General features: G+C 42.0%; 1 protein-coding gene across 4 annotated transcripts in view; it reads left to right on the top strand.

Annotated features, from left to right (window-relative positions):
* Nucleotides 1-26,236, top strand: part of LOC133647083 (calcium-dependent secretion activator 1) — a 316,166-nt gene that overhangs the window by 50,867 nt on the left and 239,063 nt on the right. For 3 of the 4 annotated variants that reach the window (XM_062043199.1, XM_062043182.1, XM_062043172.1), the window contains exons 4-6: nt 10,421-10,501; nt 11,604-11,843; nt 15,773-15,894. In XM_062043199.1, coding sequence (XP_061899183.1) covers nt 10,421-10,501; nt 11,604-11,843; nt 15,773-15,894 — 443 coding nt within the window. The remainder of the gene's footprint in view (nt 1-10,420; nt 10,502-11,603; nt 11,844-15,772; nt 15,895-26,236) is intronic. The other variant, XM_062043190.1, reaches the window with a different exon arrangement.

Genomic DNA, 26,236 nt, shown 5'->3' with positions numbered 1-26,236 from the left:
GCTTTCCCTATCTGCGCCTAATGACTGAGCTACGTGACGTCATTTCTTGTGATGTCTCAAGGGGCATTTCTGGTCAGTACGGGATTGGTCCCAGGGATTCGAATAAAGAAGCAACTCTTTTTCTTTACTATAGTGGTCTCCATAATGGGTACCGGTTCTCAAAAAGGGATTCGAGTCCGAGGACTCGGTTCTTTTCTTATCGAACAACCGGGAAAACCGGTTTCGAGTATCATCCCTACCGTTAAGCACTTGCTGCAGGGGCTCAGTTACATTTACATTTAGCAGAATGAAGCACCGATAGCTACTAATTTTTGGTTTGGTTACTGCCGGTTTTTTTTTTGTCACGGGTGCCATATTGAAACTAAGTTTCGGTGCCAAAACCTAGTGACCGGTGCAATGGATGCCAAGTGGATAAGGTTAATAATGTGAGAGTCCAGTCCATAGTGGGGCCAGCAGGGGATCCTCTTGTATGTAGACACATCAGAGCGCAGAGACGTCATCGACTGACGCATAAGGAGTGGTCCACCCCGAGTACCGACTTCATGTGAAAGTCCAGTGCATTGGGAGACCAGCAGGGGATCATCTTGAATGCAGACAAGTCAACAGCACAGAGACATTACCAACTACTGCAAAGAGGAGTGGTCCACACTGGTGTCTGACTTGGAACAGCTAGCGTGTCCTCCGTGGAGGCTGATCCGTTGTCACCTGATAACCTCTCCATGCAGGAGAGGGGGGCACAGCAGAAAAGAGAGACGGCAGATCAACTGAGCTAAAAAGTGGGAGTATACAAATGAGTTTTAAGATGGAACTTAAATGCTTCTACTGAGGTAGCATTTCTAGGGCACTTCGGAGTACTAGAGCCCGAATAGAAAACGCTCTAAAACCCGCAGACTTTTTTGGGGTGAACCATTATTGGCGTAATATGATCAAACTTTCTTGCTTTTGTCAAAAGTTTAGCAGCCACCTTTTGTACCAACTCTAATCTTTTAATGCTAGACATAGGGAGACCTGAAAATAATATGTTACAGTAATCGAGACGAGACGCAACAAACGCATGAATAAAGACCTCAGTGGCGGTGGTGGACAAAATGGGACACATTTTAGCGATATTACGGAGATGAAAAAAGGCTGTTTTAGTAACACTCTAATGTGTGACTCAAATGAGAGAGTCGGGTTGAAGATAATACCAAGATTCTTTACCGAGTCGCTTCGTGTAATTGTTTGGTTGTTAAATGTTAAGGTAGTATTATTAAATAGGTGCCGGTGTCTGGCAGGACCGATAATCAGCTTTTTTGTTTTCTTAGCGTTAAGATGCAAAAAGTTGCTGGACATCAATTGTTTAATTTCATTTAGACACGCCTCCAGCTGACTACAATCTGGCGTGTTGTTCAGCTTTAGTGGCATGTAGAGTTGGGTGTCATCAGCATAACAGTGAAAGCTAACACCGTAATTATTTATTTATTTATGATGTAACCTAGCAGCAGCATGTAGATGCTGAAGAGTGCAGGGCCAACAACCGAACACTGTGGAACTCTGCACGTTACCTTAACATACTCCGAGGTCACATTGTTATGGGAGACACACTGCATCCTGGCAGTAAGATAGGAGTTAAACCAAGAAAAGGCTAAAGCTGACATACCAATACCAGTACCAGAGGAAAGTGATAAGTTAATATAATTTAGCACTGACGGTTCTAATATTACAAACAGCTCCTTGATACGTTTCCCAGGAAGTGGCTCAAGTAAACATGTTGTCCCATTTACAAGTCGCAGGAGTTCCTCTAATGTTATTTCTTCAAAAAGAGAGAGATTATTTTGGAGGGCAATATCCGTCGTTCATCCATTTGTATCTGCGTTAATAGAACCCAGTTGCAGCTGGACACGCAATGTTTAATCTCCTTTCTAATGAGTTAAATTTCCTTAGTAAATACTTTCATAAAGTCATCATCCGAGTGGGTGGACCTACTAGTGGGATTCCCTTGTTGGGTTAACGATGCTACTGTACTGAACAAATATTCAGGATCGTTTTTATTGAGGCGCATAAGATTGGAGTAGTAATTCAATTTTGGAAGTTTTTGTATGTTTTTTTAGACGGCTTTTTCATCAAAGTAGTACCGTATTTTTCGGACTATAAGTCGCATTTTTGGGGGAAATTTATTTGATAGAATCCAACACCAAGAATAGACATTTGAAAGGCAATTTAAAATAAATAAAGAATAGTGAACAACAGGCTGAATAAGTGTACGTTATATGACGCATAAATAACCAACTGAGAACGTGCCTGGTATGTTAACGCAACACATCATGGCAAGAGTCATTCAAATAACTAATAACATATAGAACATGCTATACGTTTACCAAACAATCTGTCACTCCTGATCTCGAAATCCGATGAAATCTTCCTTCCCGGTGTCGCCTCTGGTATGCGCCGTTTCCTTTCTTTCTGCTGCTCAGTCACCGTTTTCTGCTACGTCCGGCTTGTAATCTGCAGTATATGATTTCCTTTTGGTGTCATTTTAGTTCAGCCCTTCTCAGTTTTTATAAGTTACCACCAATGTTGAAATAATCCATTTTAATAGCTACGGATGTAGCAGCAGTTAGCATCCCATGACCCACAATGCACTTCTGCCATGACGCACAATGTACTTCTGCCATGACCCGCCCCCGCCGAATTCTTATTGGTTGACGTGTGTGACGATTGCTGACGTGTGTGACGATTGCAGACATTTGCTTCGTCTCTTACGCAAATGAGATAAATAATATTATTTGATATTTTACGGTAATGTGTTAATAATTTCACACATAAGTCGCTCCGGAGTATATGTCGCACCCCCGGCCAAACTATGAAAAAAACTGCGACTTATAATCCGAAAAATAGGGTAGAATCACCATTACCTGCATTGTTAGTCGCCTCGTGCTAGCGGTTTTTTAAAATTATTATCAAGAAGGCACAGAAAAGGGAAATACTTGTGTGCTTTTGTCTCACATAAGCATTGTGGATGACAAAAAAGTGCCATTCTCCTTTTAGAAAGACACAACCTTAGATTTATGCTCTTTTATATTTATATTTGATCATTATTAGTTTATTAGTTAGTTGTTCAAAAAACACAAGAACCGTCAAAAATACAACCAGCATAATAATTGTGCACGCTGTGTATTTATCCAAATCGACAACAAGTTTGTTTTTTTAAATAGTCAGTGTGAGGCTCTTACTGGGCAGCATCATGCTCTATGGCTGGTTTATTGTCAGTGGCAAAGGTGCACCGAACAAAGTGGATGGACTTTGAAGAGGGACCACTTCTGTCACCTGACTTCATAGCTGAAAGTTGAATTTTCCCAAAAAATCAGAACTGGTTTTGGAAATGAACAGAGCCGACTTTCCAAAAGCCCTAACCCAGCTCTATTGGCCATTAGTTCACTATACTTGTATAATATAAACACATGAACTCTTAGCTATTCTGCCAACCAGCCAGTGGAGTTGTGAAAGAAACACATCTCTCTTTAGCAAGCAGAATATTCACAGAGCATAGGTTTTACAAAGGGAGGGATGTCTTGTTATGGAAATGACGACTGATACCAGAAAACAAATTCAATTGCAGACCAATGCAGCGGATATGTTGTGATGGAAGAGCAAAGTGGGCGTACTTCCTTCATCAGATGGCTTTTAGCCATTAGGGTTGTGGTAGGGACTCAGCAGCCATCAAAAGCCTTTGGAAAAGTGAACTAGTCTGTGCCTGAAACAGCGAGAATGAAACCCCTGCTAAAGTGAAAATATTTAAATTCTTCATAACATAATTATTCATGCATCTTTGACTTTTTTTAATACTAGGGGTGGGAAAAAATATAAATATTTTATACCATAATTAGGGCTGTCAAAAATTCATCACACAAATAAAACACATTAATCATGCTTACATATTACGCAAAAAAGATTAAACGGTCATTGATTAGGTCAATGTATATGCCAGAGCAAAGATGAGTGAGGGGACTCAGACTAGTGTGCTTGCTGGCGAATTTCACTCCAAAATACATCCTGACTGGACTTAAAGGCCTACTGAAATGAAATGTTCTTATTTAAATGGGGATAGCAGGTCCATTCTATGTGTCATACTTGATCATTTCGCGATATTGCCATATTTTTGCTGAAAGGATTTAGTAGAGAACATCGACGATAAAGTTCGCAACTTTTGGTCGCTAAAAAAAAAAGCCTTGCCTGTACCGGAACTAGCGTGACGTTACAGGTTGTGGAGCGCCTCACATCTGCACATTGTTTACAATCATGGCCATCAGCAGCGAGAGCGATTCGGACCAAGAAAGCGACGATTACCCTATTAATTTGAGCGAGGATGAAAGATTTGTGGATGAGGAAAGTGAGAGTGAAGGATTAGAGGGCAGTGGAATCGATTCAGATAGGGAAGATGCTGTGAGAGGCGGGTGGGACCTGATATTCAGCTGGGAATTACTAAAACAGTAAATAAACACAAGACATATATATACTCTATTAGCCACAACACAACCAGGCTTATATTTAATATGCCACAAATTAATCAGCTTAACAAACACCTCCTCCTCCTGTCCATTTAACCCACCAATACAACTCAAACACCCGCACAACACACTCAATTCCACAGCCCAAAGTACCGTTCACCTCCGTAAAGTTCATACAGCACATATATTTCCCCAAAGTTACATCCGTGACATGCACATAGCGGCACGCACGTACGGGCAAGCGTTTAAATGTTTGAAAGCCAAAGCTGCATACTCACGGTAGCGCGTCTGCTATCCAACTTAAAGTCCTCCTGGTTGTGTTGCTGCAGCCAGCCGCTAATACACTGATCCCACCTACAGCTTTCTTCTTTGCTGTCTTCATTGTTCATTAAACAAATTGCAAAAGATTCACCAACACAGATGTCCAGAATACTGTGGAATTTTGAGATGAAAACAGACGACTTAATAGCTGGCCACAATGGTATCCCAATATGTCCGCACAATCCGTGACGTCACGCGCAAACGTCATAATACCGAGACGTTTTCAGCAGAATATTTCGCGGGAAATTTAAAATTGCATTTTACTAATCTAACCCGGCCGTATTGGCATGTGTTGCAATGTTAAGATTTCATCATTGATATATAAACTATCAGACTGCGTGGTCGGTAGTAGTTGGTTTCAGTAGGCCTTTAAGATACAACTATTATCACGTTTTGAACAAATAAATGACATGGATTTAAATACAATATTTAAAAAAACAAATGTCACATTTTGACAAAAAATTTAATTTGTGTCCAAATATTATATCTTATTAATTAATTAAATTATGTAAGGAAATAATAACTTGTGATTAATCTAAATTCAAAACGGTGATTAATTTGAATTTAAAACATAATAATTGGACAGCACAGGCATTAATATCAATAAAAACAACTTAAAAAATTTAAGTCAGGTTTTGGGCTGATTGTAATTTAGGAACGATTTTTGCATTTTTGCACCAAAGTGTTGCTGTACTGCTGCGTTGCTGTAATGGGCAACACAGTACAATACGTTGACAGTGTCATGTCTGTGTTCATGTTTTTGTTTGGCCATGTGCTGTTTTGTTTTTTGGACACTTCCTTAGTTCCTTGTTTCACTTCCTGGTTTTGTTTGTCACCATAGCAACCATTAGTTTCACCTGTTCAACGTTTGGAGTCACACACACCTGTCTCACGTTTTCACATTGTCATGTCACGCACCTGTTCACAGTTAGTCACGCACCTGTTTTCACTTATCATGTCACTATATAGGCTTTTCTGTTTCTGTTGTTCGTGCTGGCGACATCATACATTCAGGCCATGTTCACAGTTCCTTGTCACGTAAGTTTTTGTTTGTTTCATAGTCTAGTTTTTTACTTCCGCCTTTGTGCGCGCTTTTTGTTTTGCCATAGCCAAGTTTGTTACCTCCTCTGTGAGCGCCTTTTGTTTGTACCTTTTGTTTGAGTTTATAGTAATAATTAAACTATGTCTTTACCTGCACGCCACGTCCGTTCCAATTCTTTTGCACCACGGGAGAGCAAACCACGCCAAAGACCAAGTCCTGACAGATGTCGCCAGCATAAGAGCTCTCCCGCAAAAAATTTGGACAATTTTGACGAGGCAACGTGGGAGGTCCTCCGCGCGATGGAGGAAGAGACGCTACGTTATTCCTCCGGTAAGCGCAGAGACCTGATGTGGGGGCCAGATGGAAATCTGGTGCCATTGAGCTCCAGTTGGTCCGAGGATGGCGCTGCGTCACCGCAGTCCTGGAAGCGCCGCTCCAGACCAAAGACATCAGGGAAGGCGAGCGGACAGCATGCGGCGCTGCCGCAGGCTCCTCCCACTCCGGGCGGAAGCAGGTTGCTGCCAGCTCCACAGCTCCAAAATGACATCACAGACCAGGATTTTTTTTTTCTGAACTCTTTTTCTTTTGATCATCCGCCTCCAGCCAAAGACTCTAAAAACATGATAAGACATTACCAGGACATGTTTTTAGAAATCAGATCCTGTCAATCCAAGCCACCCAAATTCCATGCCCCGCCCCCCAGGACTCAAGCCACGCCCAAGTCACACTTTTTTTTTTCACCCACAAGATCCCAGGTACAAGAAGAAAGACATTTTGGACAATTTAGAGGGGAGGATTCTGCCCTCCTCCTGAACCCCCTCCGCCCACCCCAAAAGACGGTTCCAGACCGCGGGGAGCGCGTCTGGGATCCGCTCCTTGAGGGGGGGGCTAGGGCTGGGAATTGTTCAGGTGGGGTGGGTCAGCATCGCCATGCCAAGCCACAGCCTCCAGCTCGGCCACCACCACCACCTGTCTTTCGTCACGCCAAGCCACAGCCTCCAGCACGACCCCCACCACCTGTCTTTCGTCACGCCAAGCCACAGCCACCAGCACGGCCGCCACCACCAGTTTTTCGACCATGCCAAGATCCACCTGCTCCACGCCCAGCTCCACGCCAAGCGCCACCAGTACCTGCTCCACGCCAAGCGCCACCAGTACCTGCTCCACGCCAAGCGCCACCAGTACCTGCTCCACGCCAAGCGCCGCCAGTACCTGCTCCACGCCAAGCGCCGCCAGTACCTGCTCCACGCCAAGCGCCGCCAGTATCTGCTCCACGCCAAGCGCCGCCAGTACCTGCTCCACGCCAAGCGCCGCCAGTACCTGCTCCACGCCAAGCGCCGCCAGTACCTGCTCCACGCCAAGCGCCGCCAGTACCTGCTCCACGCCAAGCGCCGCCAGTACCTGCTCCACGCCAAGCGCCGCCAGTACCTGCTCCACGACGCCAAGTGCCGCCAGTCGCAGCTTCACGACGCCAAGTGCCGCCAGTCGCAGCTTCACGACGCCAAGTGCCGCCAGTCGCAGCTTCACGACGCCAAGTGCCGCCAGTCGCAGCTTCACGACGCCAAGTGCCGCCAGTCGCAGCTTCACGACGCCAAGTGCCGCCAGTCGCAGCTTCACGACGCCAAGTGCCGCCAGTCGCAGCTTCACGACGCCAAGTGCCGCCAGTCGCAGCTTCACGACGCCAAGTGCCGCCAGTCGCAGCTTCACGACGCCAAGTGCCGCCAGTCGCAGCTTCACGCCGCCAAGTGCCGCCCGTGGCTGCCCCACGCCGCCAAGTGCCGCCCGTGGCTGCCCCACGCCGCCAAGTGCCGCCCGTGGTTGCCCCACGCCGCCAAGTGCCGCCCGTGGCTGCCCCACGCCAAGACCAAAGCCAAGACCAAGACCCGCCAAGTGACCAAGACCCGCCAAGTGACCAAGACCCGCCATGTGACCAAGACCCGCCATGTGACCAAGACCCGCCAAGAGACCAAGACCCAGACCCTCCACGCCAAGTCCAAGTCCAAGACCAACCACGCCAAGTCCAAGACCAAGACCAACCACGCCAAGTCCAAGACCAACCACGCCAAGTCCAAGACCAAGACCAACCACGCCAAGTCCAAGACCAAGTCCAAGACCAAGACCCACGCTGCCAAGACCATGACCCACGCTGCCAAGACCAAGACCGCCAAGGCCAAGACCACCCACGCCAAGACAAAGACCCCCCACGCCAAGCTTCGCCGCCTGACGCACCACGCCAAGCTTCGCCGCCTGCCACGACAACACGCCCACCTCCTCGTCGGCCAAGGATGTGGCCATTCCATGGGCGTCCGCCACGCCAGGTGCGCCGACCTCCTCGTCTGCCACGAATGTGGCCATTCCCAGGTCGCCCACCTCGTCAGGTTCAGCGGCGGTCTACCCGCCGTCGCCACCTGACTCTGCCCCGGTGGATTCGGGGACACCTGGTCTGGCGACCCACCGCCATGTCCCCCTCCCCCCCTCCCATGACTCTTGATCCTGTTTTTTGTTTTTGGCCATCTGGGATCTGTCCGTAAGGGGGGGGTTCTGTCATGTCTGTGTTCATGTTTTTGTTTGGCCATGTGCTGTTTTGTTTTTTGGACACTTCCTTAGTTCCTTGTTTCACTTCCTGGTTTTGTTTGTCACCATAGCAACCATTAGTTTCACCTGTTCAACGTTTGGAGTCACACACACCTGTCTCACGTTTTCACATTGTCATGTCACGCACCTGTTCACAGTTAGTCACGCACCTGTTTTCACTTATCATGTCACTATATAGGCTTTTCTGTTTCTGTTGTTCGTGCTGGCGACATCATACATTCAGGCCATGTTCACAGTTCCTTGTCACGTAAGTTTTTGTTTGTTTCATAGTCTAGTTTTTTACTTCCGCCTTTGTGCGCGCTTTTTGTTTTGCCATAGCCAAGTTTGTTACCTCCTCTGTGAGCGCCTTTTGTTTGTACCTTTTGTTTGAGTTTATAGTAATAATTAAACTATGTCTTTACCTGCACGCCACGTCCGTTCCAATTCTTTTGCACCACGGGAGAGCAAACCACGCCAAAGACCTAGTCCTGACAGACAGTTATGAAATATTTAATTCAATAATGAAAAATAAGTATTTAAATTGTGAAATAATTAATGGCATGTTTAAATAAATGCATGTTTACAATTTACATTAACGTAAATATTTATACATTTAGTTATACATTTATGTATTTGATTGCAATTTTAATTGACACATTTAAGTAATTATTTAAAATGTATTTAATAATTTCATTCTGTCCATTTTAACCCTTGTATAGCATTGAATCTCTAATTTCTGTGATGCCCCCCTAAGATGAAGAAAACATTTCACGGCCTCTCTCCCCACTCTCTGCCGCGACTATAAATAGTATCATTCGTCAATAAAATTGTAATAAGTACACCTTAGCATAACATTGTTTCCTAATTAATATTAAGGTTAACAACAAATATGAAAGTAGTACAGATCAACTCACAACAAAGAATAACTTAATTAACATTGTTTTTTTTGTGTGTAACAGAAAATATTAAAAGTGCATAATTTTGCCTGAAATGTTTTTAATTTTTTTTAAACTACAGGACAAACTTTTTTTGACCGACTGAACCATTTTATGCTGAAAAATAAGATTAAATAAACTCAATAAAGAATCCATTCAAATTGATCAGGAACATCATAAAGAAGTATAATATATAAAACAATATATTTAAAAAACCTATGAAACAAAAAATAATCCAACAATATTTGCAGATTTTTTTTATGAATAAAAATGAGAAAGTCAAGATTAATGACTACAATAAGAACATAGTGGACAGCTTTTCGAAGTTTACATTCCAATTACAATGTTAAAATTGACCAGAAATACAAGTTTATTGCATTTGAAAGGGTATATTTGCATTATTATCACATCAGCGGTTAAGTTGGTCTCAGTATAATGTTTATAGGCAATCATTTGTAGGTCAACATATCATCCAGCAAAATTTGTTATCGGCCTAGGCCTAGTTTGGGATTTTTTCTTCATACAGAGCTGAATACATGGACACTCCCAACAGCTTTGATCTGCTTCAAAGTGGTTTCTATGGCAACTGTACACACACATCCTTCCCTTTCCTTCTCTTACTAGCATTTACAACTCCTATCTGAATAAAAGCTATGTTGTAGTGGCTTATTGATCCTTTTATAGAGAATATCATTGATAAATTGCAACTCATATGAGTGTGAATGTTGTCTATCTGTGTTGGCCCTGCGATGAGGTGGCGACTTGTCCAGGGTGTACCCCGCCTTCCGCCCGACTGTAGCTGAGATAGGCTCCAGCGCCCCCCGCGACCCCGAAGGGAATAAGCGGTAGAAAATGGATGGATGGATAAAGAAAATTGCATTTAAGCTCCTCCACTTGAGGTAGCTTTACATTTGGATACGAGCCTCACAATGAATGAAAGTGTCAGCCAAAATTACCATCTCATCTGCAAATAGAAATGAACCTGGACACACTTTAGACTGACTGGACTCGCATGTTCATGATATGAATAAAAAGTGTCTTCATCTCTTATTTTCCCCCAGCTGGACAACCCTGATGAACAGGCAGCCCAGATCAGAAGAGAACTGGATGGAAGGTTACAAATGGCAGACCAGATCGCCCGTGTAAGCGTACATTTACAATTGAATGGAATGACCATAGTGACACATAGTGACACATTGTTTATAAGAAAATGCTGCTACCAAGAGCAATCAGAAAAATTGATATTGATTAGAACATACACTCCTTCTCGGAGTTGTGATCACGCCAATTCAAGCAAATACAACTAAACCTTGTGAATAATGTGGCACAACTTTCTCCAAAGCCCCAACTTAGTCAAACATTTTAGCCAAACCAATCAGCGTCGTTTTTGACAATCAAATTTGTCTCTGAGCGGCTCTTAACGTGCACATCAAACGTATGATTTTTTCTTGTGTAGACGAAGCATAAACAACAATGTGTAACAATATATCAACTCTTTATTGCTCAAACGGCACAATTGTTGACCTGCTTCCGGTTTATGTTTATAGCGCTAAGCCTTCTGTTTAAACACTTTGTAGTTAACCAAAGACTAAAAAAAAATGGGACCCATTACCTCCCTGCTTGGCACTCAGCATCAAGGGTTGGAATTGGGGGTTCAATCACCAGAAATGATTCCCGGGCGCGGCACCGCTGCTGCCCGCTGCTGCCCACTGCTCCCCACTGCTCCCCTCACCTCCCAGGGGGTGAACAAGGGGATGGGTCAAATGCAGAGGACAAATTTCACCACACCTAGTGTGTGTGACAATCATTGGTACTTTAACTTAACTTTAACTTTAAATGTACAGTGAAACCTCGATTCACGAATGTCTCTATTTGTGTTCTTTTTGTTCTACGAATGTTTAGATCGAGCCGAATATGCCTCGGTGTGTGACCCATGTCTTGGTGTACAATTGCTTCATTAATTTTTTCTTTATTTATTAATTTTGTATGCCGCCCAAAGCTCTATGTGGGTAACAATAACAAATGATATTAATTGCGAGTTAATTCAATGTTGTAGAAAACAAATAAGCCTTAAAACGTTGCATTTTTTGTTGCAACTTTGTGAAAAAGCTTTCACAAATTCAGGCATTTCAGGCCGCACCAATCACGAAAAACGCCCGCAAAGTCCTGGAGGTACAATCCATATATTGTCTCCAATTAGGTTATTGTAAACGTCTAATCAATATGTTGACTTCCTGGTTTAAGCAGCTCGGCGGAAGATTCCCTAGGTTTGCGTCCAGAGAGATGGAGTCCTTGTTCATCGAAGAGATGCGCTCATCTGTCAACTTGCTGATGGCCAACCTGGAGAGCATGCCGGTGTCCAAAGGAGGAGAGTTTAAACTGCAGAAGCTGAAGCGAGGTCACAACACATCTATAATAGACATGGGCCAGGAGGACGAGAACACCCTATCCAAATCCGACGTGGTGTTGTCCTTCACCTTGGAGGTGATTAAGCTCCAAAATTTGGAATGCTGACTCATTGCTGACTCATTGTGTTAATCTCAAATCAAATCATGAGGGTGCCGAAAGATTCCCATCTCTCTCTCTCTCTCTCTCTCTCTCTCTGTATATATATATATATATATATATATATATATATATATATATATATATATATATATATATATATATATATATATATATACATACATATATGTACACTACCGTTCAAAAGTTTGGGGTCACCCAAACAATTTTGTGGAATAGCCTTCATTTCTAAGAACAAGAATAGACTGTCGCGTTTCAGATGAAAGTTCTCTTTTTCTGGCCATTTTGAGCGTTTAATTGACCCCACAAATGTGATGCTCCAGAAACTCAATCTGCACAAAGGAAGGTCAGTTTTGTAGCTTCTGTAACGATCTAAACTGTTTTCAGATGTGTGAACATGACTGCACAAGGGTTTTCTAATCATCAATTAGCCTTCTGAGCCAATGAGCAAACACATTGTACCATTAGAACACTGGAGTGATAGTTTCTGGAAATGGGCCTCTATACACCTATATTGCACCAAAAACCAGACATTTGTAGCTAGAATAGTCATTTACCACATTAGCAATGTATAGAGTGTACTTTTTTAAAGTTAAGACTAGTTTAAAGTTATCTTCATTGAAAAATAAGGACATTTTAATGTGACCCCAAACTTTTGAACGGTAGTGTATATATATATATATATATATATATATATATATATATATATATATATATATATATATATATATATATATAGTCGTGGTCCAAAGTTTACATACACTAGTAAAGAACATTATGTCATGGGTGTCTTGAGTTTCCAATAATTTCTACAACTCTTATTTTTTTGTGATTGGAGCACATACTTGTTGGTCACAAAAAACATTCATGAAGTTTGGTTCTTTTATGAATTTATTATGGGTCTACTGAAAATGTGACCAAATCTGCTGGGTCAAAAGTATACATACATCAATGTTAATATTTGATTACATGTCCCTTGGCAAGTTTCACTGCAATAAGGCGCTTTTGGTAGCCTGAATAATTTGGAAGTAATCCTCCTTTTTCATTGTCCCATTTACTCTCTGTAAAGCACCAGTTCCATTGGCAGCAAAACAGGCCCCGCCACCATGCTTGACAGTAGGATTGGTGTTCCTGGGATTAAAGGCCTCACCTTTTCTCCTCCAAACATATTGCTGGGTATTGTGGCCAAACAGCTAAATTTTTGTTTCCGAGTCTAATGACTGCATCACATGAGCCCTATTTAAATGGGCTCAGAGAAGTCAACAGGTGTTGTCAATCATAATCACTCACATGATGTTAAGAGGCCATCCCATGAAGCTAATTTGATTTGATTGTAACTTTTCTACATCACCAAAATGTATCATGTATGTTGTTGTATGTATACTTTTGACCCAGCAGATTTGGTCACATTTTCAGTAGACCCATAATAAATTCATGAAAGAACCAAACTTCATGAATGTTTTTTGTGAGAAACAAGTATGTGCTCCAATTATTCTATCACAAAAAAATAAGAGTTGTAGAAATTATTGGAAACTCAAGACAGCCATGACATTATGTTCTTTACAAGTGTATGTAAACTTTTGACCACGACTGTGTATATGTCTCCACTTATCCCTGTTGATGTTGTTGGCCCCTCGTTTCCTAATTTCCACAGACTCCTTGATCAATATCTTGTATTTATTTGTTTTTGATGAAATTACTTCCCCTTGTGTTTTGGAAGTCGGTACCTCGCGGTAATTTGCTCTGCTGTCACTTCTGTTTTGTCGGTCGCGTCTTTTGTGGCTTAAAGTTATGTTGCTGCTTAATATTATTGTGTTGTTTCGTTTGTCTTTGTGGCTTTTGCAATCGTGCGGTAGCTGAAAGTTTTCGTCTTGTAATTTTTGATATTGTAATGCCCTGTTGTGGAGAAGAAGAGATACAGTTGAAGATACACTCTGAAATGCTTTATTAACAAGTGGTAACAAACTCAGGGAGTCAAAAGACTCTTATACAAGAGCTGCTGTTTGCCACAACTCACACTCAGACACTTAACACACACACACCCAAACTCTCGTGCGACCCTGATAACTCTGCCACTCTTGCACACGTCACACACAACAGCACCACCCTTTAAAGGCACACACACACATCACGTATATTATTGTCTTGAGGCATTTGCGTTTCTTATGACCTACAGACCACCATTCGCCTTTTTTTTTGTGATGACGCCACAGACAGGCAAATAGACTTAACGCTTAACGTTTTCATTTTTAAAAGTGATACACTTCATATAAAGTCTGCTGTTCTTGTGTTTTTCTTTGTCTGATATCAATAAACTTGATCGATTTTTTTTTACAATGATCTTTGATCAATACCTATTTTCTGGAAGGCATACTTGCCGAGGACAACTCCATATACTTGAATTTTAGAAATATAAATCGATCTATCGATATATCGATCAATCCTAACACCCCTAATATATATAGGTATGTACATACTGTATATATAACTGGAATTTTTAGGGCACCTCATAATTTGATTTGATTCCGATTCTTGGGTTGGCGATTCGATTCAGAAACGATTCTCAATTCAACACGATTGTCGTAATATATTATTTGGTATATAAATTATAGTTAAACCTTTTCAGAACAGGTTACAGGCTACAAAAGCGCCTCTTAGCTGCTGACGTATGACTTACCAGTGTACGCAGTGTCGGCCTAAAAAACTTATAATTTTTTTAATTTTAATTTTAATTTTATTTACAAAAATCAAATGTTAATCAATCCATTAAAAGAAAATAAAGCAACCCCAACTCCCACCCAATCACAGCTTTACAATTAATTTAAAAAGCAATTGAGAAGACATAGAAATGCAATACTTAAAAAAAAAAAAAGTACACTATCAATGATAATAATAATAATAAGATCAATAACAGTTGTTTAAAGTTTTAATCCAAACATTAATTATTAAAAATAATTGCTAAAAAAATAAAAATTATTAATTAATTAATATAATATTTATACAGTATATATATATATATATATATATATATATATATATATATATATATATATATATATATATATATATATATATATGTATATATATATATATATATATATATATATATATATACACTACCGTTCAAATGTTTGGTGTCACCCAAACAATTTTGTGGAATAGCCTTCATTTCTAAGAACAAGAATAGACTGTCGAGTTTCAGATGAAAGTTCTCTTTTTCTGGCCATTTTGAGCGTTTAATTGACCCCACAAATGTGATGCTCCAGAAACTCAATCTGCTCAAAGGAAGGTCAGTTTTGTAGCTTCTGTAACGAGCTAAACTGTTTTCAGATGTGTGAACATGATTGCACAAGGTTTTTCTAATCATCAATTAGCCTTCTGAACCAATGAGCAAACACATTGTACCATTAGAACACTGGAGTGATCGTTGCTGGAAATGGGCCTCTATACACCTATGTAGATATTGCACCAAAAACCAGACAATTGCAGCTAGAATAGTCATTTAACACATTGGCAATGTATAGAGTGTATTTCTTTAAATTTAAGACTAGTTTAAAGTTATCTTCATTGAAAAGTACAGTGCTTTTCCTACAAAAATAAGGACATTTCAATGTGACCCCAAACTTTTGAACGGTAGTGTATATATATTTTGCACCTTTTTTTCTCCAATAAATCGTTTCTCAAAAATTATGAATCAATTTAGAATCAGAATAAATACAATTCGCAATTTGGACTTAAATCCATTTTTTTAGCACTACTAATATATATACTGCATCTCTACTGTATACCTTAACTACTAATATTTCCTGTTTATTGTAAGTTGAAAATACATTGACTTGACTTCCTCTAAAGTTGTGTTTAGCTGAGGTTTTACTGGTGTGTTGCAGGTGGTCATCATGGAGGTGCACGGTCTTAAGTCACTGGCTCCAAACAGAATAGTTTACTGCACCATGGAAGTAGAAGGAGGACACAAACTGCAGACGGACCAGGCCGAGGCATCTAAACCCACGCAAGTGTTCCACACACAGAACCATCCTTTTACAGCATGCATTGAACTAATGCCATTCAAGATCACTTTTTGTTGACCCCAGTACTTACATTTTTTGAGGCAAAAAAGCAAAAATTTACAATGAATTTCTCACAGAGCTATTTTCAGTCAGTTTATAAATATCAATCCTTTGAACTTGGATATTAATAATAAAAAGTTTATTTCCGCAGGAGTACATTTTCTCAAAAGTTTCACTTTTTTAAACAAAACATGCATAAAAACACATTTACACACAGTCTCTTGTTTATATATTAGAGATTTGGATGTTCTAATCAGGGTTTTATGCTGTCGATTCCGATACAGATCATCCCATGAGTGAAATCGGCCGATAACAATCACATGTATTAACTGTAATTGTTTTAATTTATTTATGGTACATTCTATTGACAGTTACACAATATCAACACAACATTTAAGTTCCTTATTTTCTCTTTTTACATACTATTGTTCAAAATAGTAAACACAATCTGTATTACTCATTTAAACTCTTTAGTTTTTACCCTAAACGTCCTCCAGTGTCCAGGGAATGATTCCCTGTGTTTGTAAACTCCAAAGGAGACATATGATTATTTAGATTTAAATTTAAAACACTTCCTTGTGGTCTAGATCAGTGGTCCCCAGCCACCGGGCCGTGGCCCGGTACCGGTCCGTGGATTGATTGGTACCGGGCCGCACAAGAAATAAATAAAAAATAAAATAAAAATAAAATAATAATAATTTATTTTTTTATTAAATCAACATAAAAAACACAAGATACACTTACAATTAGTGCACCAACCCAAAAAACCTCCCTCCCCCACACTCATTCACACAAAAGGGTTGTTTCTTTCTGTTATTAATATTTCTGGTTCCTACATTATATATATATATATATATATATATATATATATATATATATATATATATATATATATATATATATATATATATATATATATATATATATATAAATTGTTGCGTTTGACCAGATGTTCCTCCAAGTGGGATGTAAAACGCTGGTCAGTCCCAAGTTCCTTAGATGACACATAAACTGATCTCGAATATACACCAAGCACAGTATAGGTATTTTGTAATTTATTGTCAAATATTTGAGAATAGAGACCAGCCTCGAACAACACATACAAATGCGTAGCCCAAGTTGATCTGGCATTCCACAGGTAAAAGCAACTCTTTTCACACAAAGAAAGCCCCCATCTGCCCCCCCTCCTGTCAACACTGATAAGAAGAGAGACTTGGGGGTTGTGTTCACATTCCTGATGGTTTACGACCCTGCCTAAACAGGCAGTCTGAAGACAAAGAGAAACTAGTATACAGAGTAAAATTAAGGAAAAAATATGAGCTGATTCAAACATGATTATGAATAAAGAAATAGCTCTTAAACATATGCATTATCCACAATCCCCCTTCAGATCTTATCCAAAAGATCTCTCCTACGAGAGCAACACCTCTAAAGCACGCCCTACATTAAAGTAGGTGCTGTTTTGGTTTTCGAGCAAGCTATCGATAAACAATCAAACCATAGTTACATGGGAGAGAGAAGGAGGGAGTCAACGTCAATGTCGTCATTGTCAGGGAAGGAAACTAACGGTCCCTGAAAGTCACCACTATGCTTGACCCCCTTCAGTAACATAGCAAGCCCAGAACCAGGGTGGGGTTGACCTTTGACAGCTCTAACAATGATGCGGGTGCATAGAGACCTAGCACAAGGGGCAATAAAGCATCCGCATGAGGTTATGACGGCCAAGAAAACTCCAATGGAGACCAGGGCCGACTTAATTAGGTCAGACCACCTGCCAAAGGTGTTATGAAGCCAATCTTTAAAGGGGTCAGAGACACCGGAAACTTCAGTAAGTTCTTAGGCAGGGCCTGGAGGCCCTCTAAGGCCCTCTGAACTGAGCCATCTGGTGCAGTGTTGTTAGGAATGAAGGTACAGCATTGGTCATCAAACATTGCACACACGCCTTCTTCCTTGGCTAGGATGCGGTCAAGGGCTATGCGGTTCTGGATGGCCATGAGGGAGGTCGGGGCAAGTTGTTCAGCAAGTCCCTCAACGGCGTCACGAGTCAGGTTGGTCAGTCTCAACAGATTATAAAAAACATAGTTAATGCGTTCTACATTTTTAGTAGCAGTCACAGGGAAAATAGCACCAATGATAGGAAGGTTCTCGAAACCTGCACAGGATTCACACCACAATTTGTGCTGTGAGGGGACCCCTCTTGGTTGTCCAATTGCATCAAAGTAAACACCATCAGGGTTTCTCATCAGATCAAAGGAGCCCTTTACACTCCTCCGAGATAAAACATGGCGGCGTCGGCGAGAAGTTAGAGAGGCCGCTGAGACAGGAGTTACAAGGGGAGTTAATTTGGTACCCACTAGGGTGAGTGGGGTCACCAGTCTAACCATAGCACAAAGCCCTACGGATAACGTTGGGATTCTAATGTACAATCTGTGCTCCCCACAATACCAGAATAAGTCAGCTCGTGCCCAAGGGCCTATCCTTGAGCCATCTATCAGTGTGGTGCACCAGGAAGGGTTAATGTCACCCAATTTGTTGGGGGACGAAGAGGGTCCTTTGAATTGAAAACACGTGTAATTCAGCTTTTGGGCCACAAATGGAAGAAGTCGGGTGGCATTGTCAACAGAAGGGTACACACTAGCCAACAAATCGCACCCTGGTGGCGTGGGTTCAGAGAACAAGGAAATAAGACAGTTTGAGCCATTTATGTCAGTCAACTTAAAAGGGGCGGGGTAAGTGTGGGGAAAAGGACGTCCAGCGGAACAAGCAACACAGTCACCCAGGTTTTGGCATCCACCTGAGCCACAGGTTTACCTGTACCCGCTCCTAAGGTCAAAGTTACCAGGCCTTCGGTGGTGATGTCATTAGCACGCACAGATGTGAGAGCCTTTGAAACACCACCAAGGTGGGGTGGTACTTTAGGTGCTACAGAGGGTGTAGAGGTAGTTAACGCCCTCTCAAGGACATTAATTTTAATGATTCCTTTAGAGTCTGTATCAGTCAGGTCAACCCCCAAAACAACATAAAAGGGACGATGGGCACCACTTACCATAGTATGTTGTCTGCATCCGACACCAATGGTTCAGGGTTGAGTCGTAACAAATATAGAGGTTATTACCACGGTAATAGCTATTGTGTCCCCCGTAATTAATCACACTGCACAGGTCAAAAAATAAGTCTTGCTATCCCCTTTGACCCAGTCTATTTAAAGTCCGCTGTTTGTTCTTAGACACTTGTCAGTCACTGTCGTCAGGAAGGATGAACTGAGAAACAAAAACAGTAGAACACGCCCAAGCACCAGTCCGTCAGGGAACACTACCGGGTGTGACATCCTGCCTTTCGTCTGTCAATATCAGAGTAATTTAGGTAACAAAACGGGGATAAACATCAAACTTTTCACTTAATGTAACGACACATGTAGTTATGCTGAAAACAAGCAAGAGAAATTGGATAACTTTGAGTATAAAGGCTGGTCTCAAATAAGGATATACAATATAGAAGTTAAAAAGAGTAATATAGGTAGAAAATCTCTCTCTCAGCGTCGTCTTCTGGGCTGTAGGATTATGTGTGTGTAATTAAAGCCTCGCTCTTCTATGACCTAGAGGGGGAGAGGTTACTAGCACAATCACCCCTTATGTGTGTTACTTCGTTAACACACACACTAAAAATGAGTCGTTTTCTGCTCCCGTTCTTCTTCAGATGCCTCAGGCTCAAAAGGCGCTGCTGGGGGGGTCGAGTGGGGCAGATGTAGTGGCGATGTCAGCAATGACATCCGCTGGTAATCTGTCAGGTTCTTCAGCAGGAGTGTAGAGGGAGAGGTGGTACCAGGTGTCCCCTTTTCCAGCTAGTCGAAGGGCGTGAGACGTCCGTTCCACGACCTTGAAGGGACCACCTGGGCTCCGTCCACTTGCGTTTGATGAACTAGATCTTGACCCTCTCAGCGGCCGGAAGGGAATCTGGAGTGGCGGGCTGTCATCCTCTTATCTGTACAGAAGAACTGGCACACAAATTCTGCATTTTTTGTGTAAAATACCATTTTGGTTTTACGCTGAGTCCTCCTTCCATGGCGGCTGCTGGTCCTGGGCTGACCTGTATGCAGCTCATAGGGTGAAAAAACTCAAAGGGCGGTAAAACAGTTTTATTCACGGACCTTCGAATGATCATTAACGCTAATTGCAACATGTCAATCCAATTAAATTTGGTCTGTGCACAGATTTTAGCCAATTAGTTTTTAATGTTCTGGTCCATCCTTTCAACCTTACCTTGGGACTCAGGATGGTACCCCAAACCTGTGTTCTAGTCCGAAAGCCTTTTCGACCAAGGCTAAGTGAGTTTTTTTTTTTTTTTTTTTTTTTTAAATGGTTGCCGTTGTCTGACCTAATCTTTTTGGGGAAACCATGTCGGGGTACTAGGTCATTCACAAGTCATTTAATTACTGATGTTGCATCCTCTTTTGAGGCTGTTGTTGCTTCCGGCCAACCACTGTAATTGTCAACACAAGTCAGTACGTACCTTTTCCCTTGTACCGTATTGATCATATCAGTGAAATCAAAGACTATACATGATTCACCCTCACCTCCTCCCTATTCTAAATTTGATCTACTTAACTACTATCGATGTGTAAAATCGTTATTTTCAAATTAAAATGTAGTTATAACTTCTTACCCACGGGAAAAATGTTAAAACTATGGAATGTGTCAGAGTCTGATTATTGTCGATTTTGTTCCAGGAGTCTGTATCCACCCTCACTCACCCCCTTCTGTTTCTGAAAAAGGACTGTGTTAGTCATACTATCACTTTCAGAAACATCTAAGAAAAAGGTCAGCTAATAGTCAAGTAGCGGAGGACAAGTCATGTTTGAGGTCAATGATAGTCTCTTTAGCCTCTGTGGTCCACTGGGGGGTGTTGTTAGGGTAGGGGACCCCTTAGCAATATCACAAATAACTCAAACTCCACTAAATATGCTTATATTTTATATTGTCACAAATACTAGAAAAATACTACCCGTATGGCGGATGCTTTATCAATAGTATTTTGAAATTTTACCACACCTGGTGGCCTCAATAATTCATTAAGTCAAGCTCATGTTGTAGAAAGTTGAATGATGCGGACACGTTTGTTACTGAATACTTTCTATCAGACTTCTGCCATGGCAACTTTGTGTAGCTGCTAGCTCCTCGTAGCCTACAGGTGTCTAAAGTGCAGCCCATAGTTATGTGTTTAACATAACCATGGGCTAAACCTAAACAATTGAAAATGTGGTATTTGGGTGTCGGTGTAATGTTTGGCAGCTACGCCGTGTCTTATCATTGGACCTAAGTTCTTTGGTTTTGTAGGCGAGAGAGAGCAAGGGAACAATGTGGGACATCAATTGTGTCCATCTTATATCATGCTAGCTGTTGCAAAGATAGGTCAACATGAGCAACCACACCATGAGTTCCAACATATATAAATATACAAAGGAGTCAAAGGTCTCCTGGTATGAGTGTCTAACTGGTGATCATAACATATGGCGAGTCGGGTGGCAGAACACACGGAAGCATCTCAGTCAGTCAGGGTTTTCACTGTTAGAGCAGTTGGATGTCAGCCATTCCTGTTGTTTCAGGCTGTGGTATGAGCTCATGGAGGAGCCTTGGTAGTGGTGTCGCAGCTGGGTGGTTGAGCCGTCAGGTAACACCAGGAAGGTTCCTTCTGTGCGATATTGAATGTCAGGGTACAGTCTGTAAAGGAGGTCCAGCAATCTGAACCGGAAGTGATTTGGTGACAGGTAACCTTGTTGTGACCCCAGCGAAGCCTTCAACCTTTAAAGAGGAAGCACACAGTTTCTTTGGTACCTCTGCATTCAGAATCGAATGGGTGGCGCCAGTGTCAATCACGAACTGATAACATTGTCGTTGACACTCATGTCCAGCAGGGGGCCAGTCTGTATCTCCTGCTGGGGCTCCTGCGGTGGGCGTCCTTTGCCACGCTTTTGTGTTCCTTTGTTGGCACTACGGAACATTTCCTGTTCGGAAATGTTCGGACAGTCACGACTCCAGTGACCAGGCTGGTCACAGCCGAAACAGTTTCCACCCCGGACTGGCTTTGAAGCATCGTGTTGTCCACCACCCGAGTCCAACCGTCTGGTCGCACGTCTGTTGAGGATTCTTTCCTCCACCTGTTGGAACTCAAAAGCAAGGTCACCCAGTGCTGAATATCCCTAGCTGATTTTTTACTAATTAGTTCTTTTGACCTTTTATCTTCAGCGATCTGTAAATTAAGGAGTTGCTTCCTTGCTGCTCTGTCATTAGCCTTATCATCCTCATCTTGAGGAAAGAGACTGCGCATAGCAGTAGCTATGTTTGTAACGTATGGTGTTATCGGTGAGGTCGAAGATTCAGCCTTTAATCCTGCTTGTTGTTCTGTATTTTTGCCATCTTGTGTGGAAACACAACGATACAAAATGCTTCAAGAGTCTGCTACGGAGAGAGTGTATCCTGCTGTTAGCTTGTCTAATGTGTTGAGCCAAAGACTCCCACCTTCAGACACAGGTGGGAGTTTGTCAACAATGGCCTGCATGTCTGCAACAGCAAAAGGCTTATATTGGAATCTGCCGCTATTATCAGGAAAAAGTGGATATGCGTGTCCCTCCAGCTTTTTTTTTAAGCGTGTGTTGTATGCATGTGGTTCATGTGGGTGTTGGTCAATGTAGCCTTCCATTGAGCCATTAACAGTTACAGGAGACCACAAAGTCTGGCTCTGTTGTGTGTTGTTCAAGAATGTCTGATGTGCACGTGAGAGACTGTCATCTACTGGGGGAGGGCATTTGTTTATGGCAACAAAATGGTCTGGCGTGTAAAGTGAGGAGTTTTGCGTTGACTCATGCATTATCTGCTGTCTAGTAAGATTAGGCATATTCGGGAGGTTTTCCGCTGGGTGGCTGTTATTTTGGGGCTTAGGCACCAGAGGTGATTTACACTCAGGAGACAGCGTTAGTTTTGGAGGAGGGTTCAATCTTAGAGAGGCTGTGTGAGCACCGCCCTCATTTGTCACAGTAGTAGGGGGTGGACCAGAGAGCTTTGTTTCTGTTTCGACCACCAGGGCTCCTCCTGTGACTGTCAAAAGTGGGTATAAAGACGCCTCCGGCTTTACGTCATAGGGCGGTGGCTTAGTCAAAGTCTGGGCGGGTCGTTTGAATTGTCTTACGCATGCGCGGCAGGCAAAAGACCAATCAATCCATCTGTCATATTTGTCTCATTAATCATCTGTTCTTTTGCTGCATTTCGTTTTTCCACGTAATCCCCGTTTACTTTTATCATACGCTAAACTCTTAAATTCTCGAGCACCAATCCTGCTCTTTTTTTTTTCTCTTGACCATTTTCACCAGCGCACACACACACATGCACGTGTAAGCACTCACGCACACACAAGCAAGTGCCTACAGCCCTACGCACACACACACACGCACACGTAAGCACTCTCTCTGCGTTTCACTTTACCATAAAACTTCCAGTTACTTTTTTATTTTATTTTTTATTTTACCAGACGTTTGAGTTCACAACTTTTCGAGTATTGTAAACTCCCTCTTAACCCTTTCAAGGAACGTTCTCTTTTTTTTTTTTTTCTTTTTTTCTTTATTTTTCTTTTTAAACTCTACCTGCTAATTCCATTGTCGACAACAGTGCATTCAATTGATTATTAAACAGTAATGATTCATCACATTTTCCCCAGCCGTCATCACATTCTTGTCTGTCACACTCCTTGTCCATTGTGTCTATTTTTCCTTAATTTTAGCGCACACTAAAGTGTCGCCGGGACCTCACAACCAGGGAATCTTTATTGTATTTATTACAAATGGCCTCCAGCTGTGGAATTTATCATATGGTACAGAAGGGCCTCCTCCCGTACGATTCTTAATTTTAACGCACACGTTAATGCCGTAGGGAACTCGCAACCAGGGAGTATTTATTGTATTTTACAAATGGCCTCCAACCCATCCTTAATATGTGTGCACATAAAAATGTCAACAGGGATCTTACAACCAGGGAGTATTTACTGTACCATATGATGGGCATCCAACCCGTTACTCTTTTAGGCGGCGACCAACTACCCAGGGTGAGCCACACCCAACTATTAGTTCACTCGTCAATGAAACTGCCCGTCACGGTAATCGAGACACAATAACGTGAGTTGACCACTTATTTACAATTTTAATGCAATGGCAGGCTCGGCAAAAATGCAATCAATCTATCAAAATCACCATTCTGTGTCTGGGGTACAAAGCAGTGTTTAACTTACAGACTTCTGGGCAGACTCCTAATGCAGATTTTATCTAAAAAGAAAGGTTCTGCTTACCTTGAATTATGTTTTGGCCATGTGAGTCTGTCCAGAAGATTGCAAGAGAAGGTCCAATTGTCAGCGTGTCATCCCGGACGAGCCCCCAAATTGTTGCGTTTGACCAGATGTTCCTCCAAGTGGGATGTAAAACGCTGGTCAGTCCCAAGTTCCTTAGATGACACATAAACTGATCTCGAATATACACCAAGCACAGTATAGGTATTTTGTAATTTATTGTCAAATATTTGAGAATAGAGACCAGCCTCGAACAACACATACAAATGCGTAGCCCAAGTTGATCTGGCATTCCACAGGTAAAAGCAACTCTTTTCACACAAAGAAAGCCCCCATCTGCCCCCCCCTCCTCTCAACACTGATAAGAAGAGAGACTTGGGGGTTGTGTTCACATTCCTGATGGTTTACGACCCTGCCTAAACAGGCAATCTGAAGACAAAGAGAAACTAGTATACAGAGTAAAATTAAGGAAAAAATATGAGCTGATTCAAACATGATTATGAATAAAGAAATAGCTCTTAAACATATGCATTATCCACAATATATATATATATCCTGCCACCTTCAGAAGTTTTCTGATGACTCTGCGATAGTGGGGTGTATTGAGGATGGTGATGATGAGGAATACAGGGCACTGGTGGAGGACTTTGTCACATGGTGTGGAAAGAACCACCTCCAGCTTAATGTGACAAAGACCAAGGAGCAGGTTGTGGACCTGGGAAGGAGGAGGAGTACTCTGGCGACCCCTGTTTCCATCAGGGGGGTCGATGTGGACATGGTTGAGGATTATAAATACCTCGGTGTACACATGGACAACAAGCTGAATGGGTCAAAACTCGCTGAGGCAATCTACAAGAAGGGACAGAGCCGCCTCTACTTCCTCAGGAGGCTAGGATCCTTCAACGTCTGCACAAAGATGTTGAAGATGTTCTACGAGTCGGTGGTGGCGGGCGCCTTCTTGTACGCTGTGGCCTGCTGGGGCAGCGGGCTGAGAGCGAGGGACGCAAACAGACTGGACAAGTTGGTAGAGAAGGCCAGTAACGTGGTGGGAGTGGAGCTAGACTCTCTGGCGGTGGTGTCAGAGAGGAGAAATTTAGCAAAACTCCTAGCCATTATGGACAACACCTCCCACCCACTACACTCGGACCTTGCAGAGAGAATGAGCACGTTCAGTGGAAGGCTCAGACTCCCAAAATGTAACACGGAACGACACAGGAGGTCCTTCATACTGACAGCCATCAGACTGTATAATACATATGTTCCTTGACTGCACTTAAATGTAGAGTGTATGTAGAATATATTTATATTATTTATATATTATATATTATATATATATATATATTATATAATCATAATGGGGGACTTTAATATCCATATGAATACCCCATCGGACCCGCCATGCGTGGCGCTCCAGACTATAATTGATAGCTGTGGTCTTACACAAATAATAAATGAACCCACGCATCGCAACGGTAATACGATAGATCTAGTGCTTGTCAGGGGTGTCACTAACTCTAAAGTTACGATACTCCCGTACACTAAAGTAATGTCCGATCATTACCTTATAAAATTCGAAGTTCTGACTCATTGTCAACAAACTAATAATAATAATAATAACTACTATAGCAGCCGCAACATTAATGCTGCCACAACGACGACTCTTACTGACCTACTGCCTTCGGTAATGGCACCATTCCCAAATTATGTGGGCTCTATTGATAACCTCACTAACAACTTTAATGACGCCCTGCGCGACACCATTGATAGTGTAGCACCGCTAAAGCTAAAAAGGGCCCCTAAAAGGCGTACCCCATGGTTTACAGAAGAAACTAAAGCCCAGAAATTATCATGTAGAAAGCTGGAACGCAAATGGCGTGCGACTAAACTTGAGGTTTTCCATCAAGCATGGTGTGATAGTTTAATAACTTGTAAACGCATGCTTACCTCAGCTAAAGC

Source organism: Entelurus aequoreus, linkage group LG01 (genome assembly GCF_033978785.1).
Source record: "Entelurus aequoreus isolate RoL-2023_Sb linkage group LG01, RoL_Eaeq_v1.1, whole genome shotgun sequence".
Taxonomy (NCBI): domain Eukaryota; kingdom Metazoa; phylum Chordata; class Actinopteri; order Syngnathiformes; family Syngnathidae; genus Entelurus; species Entelurus aequoreus.
The sequence above is the reverse complement of the archived record's forward strand: the minus strand, read 5'-3'. Positions and strand labels throughout refer to the sequence as shown.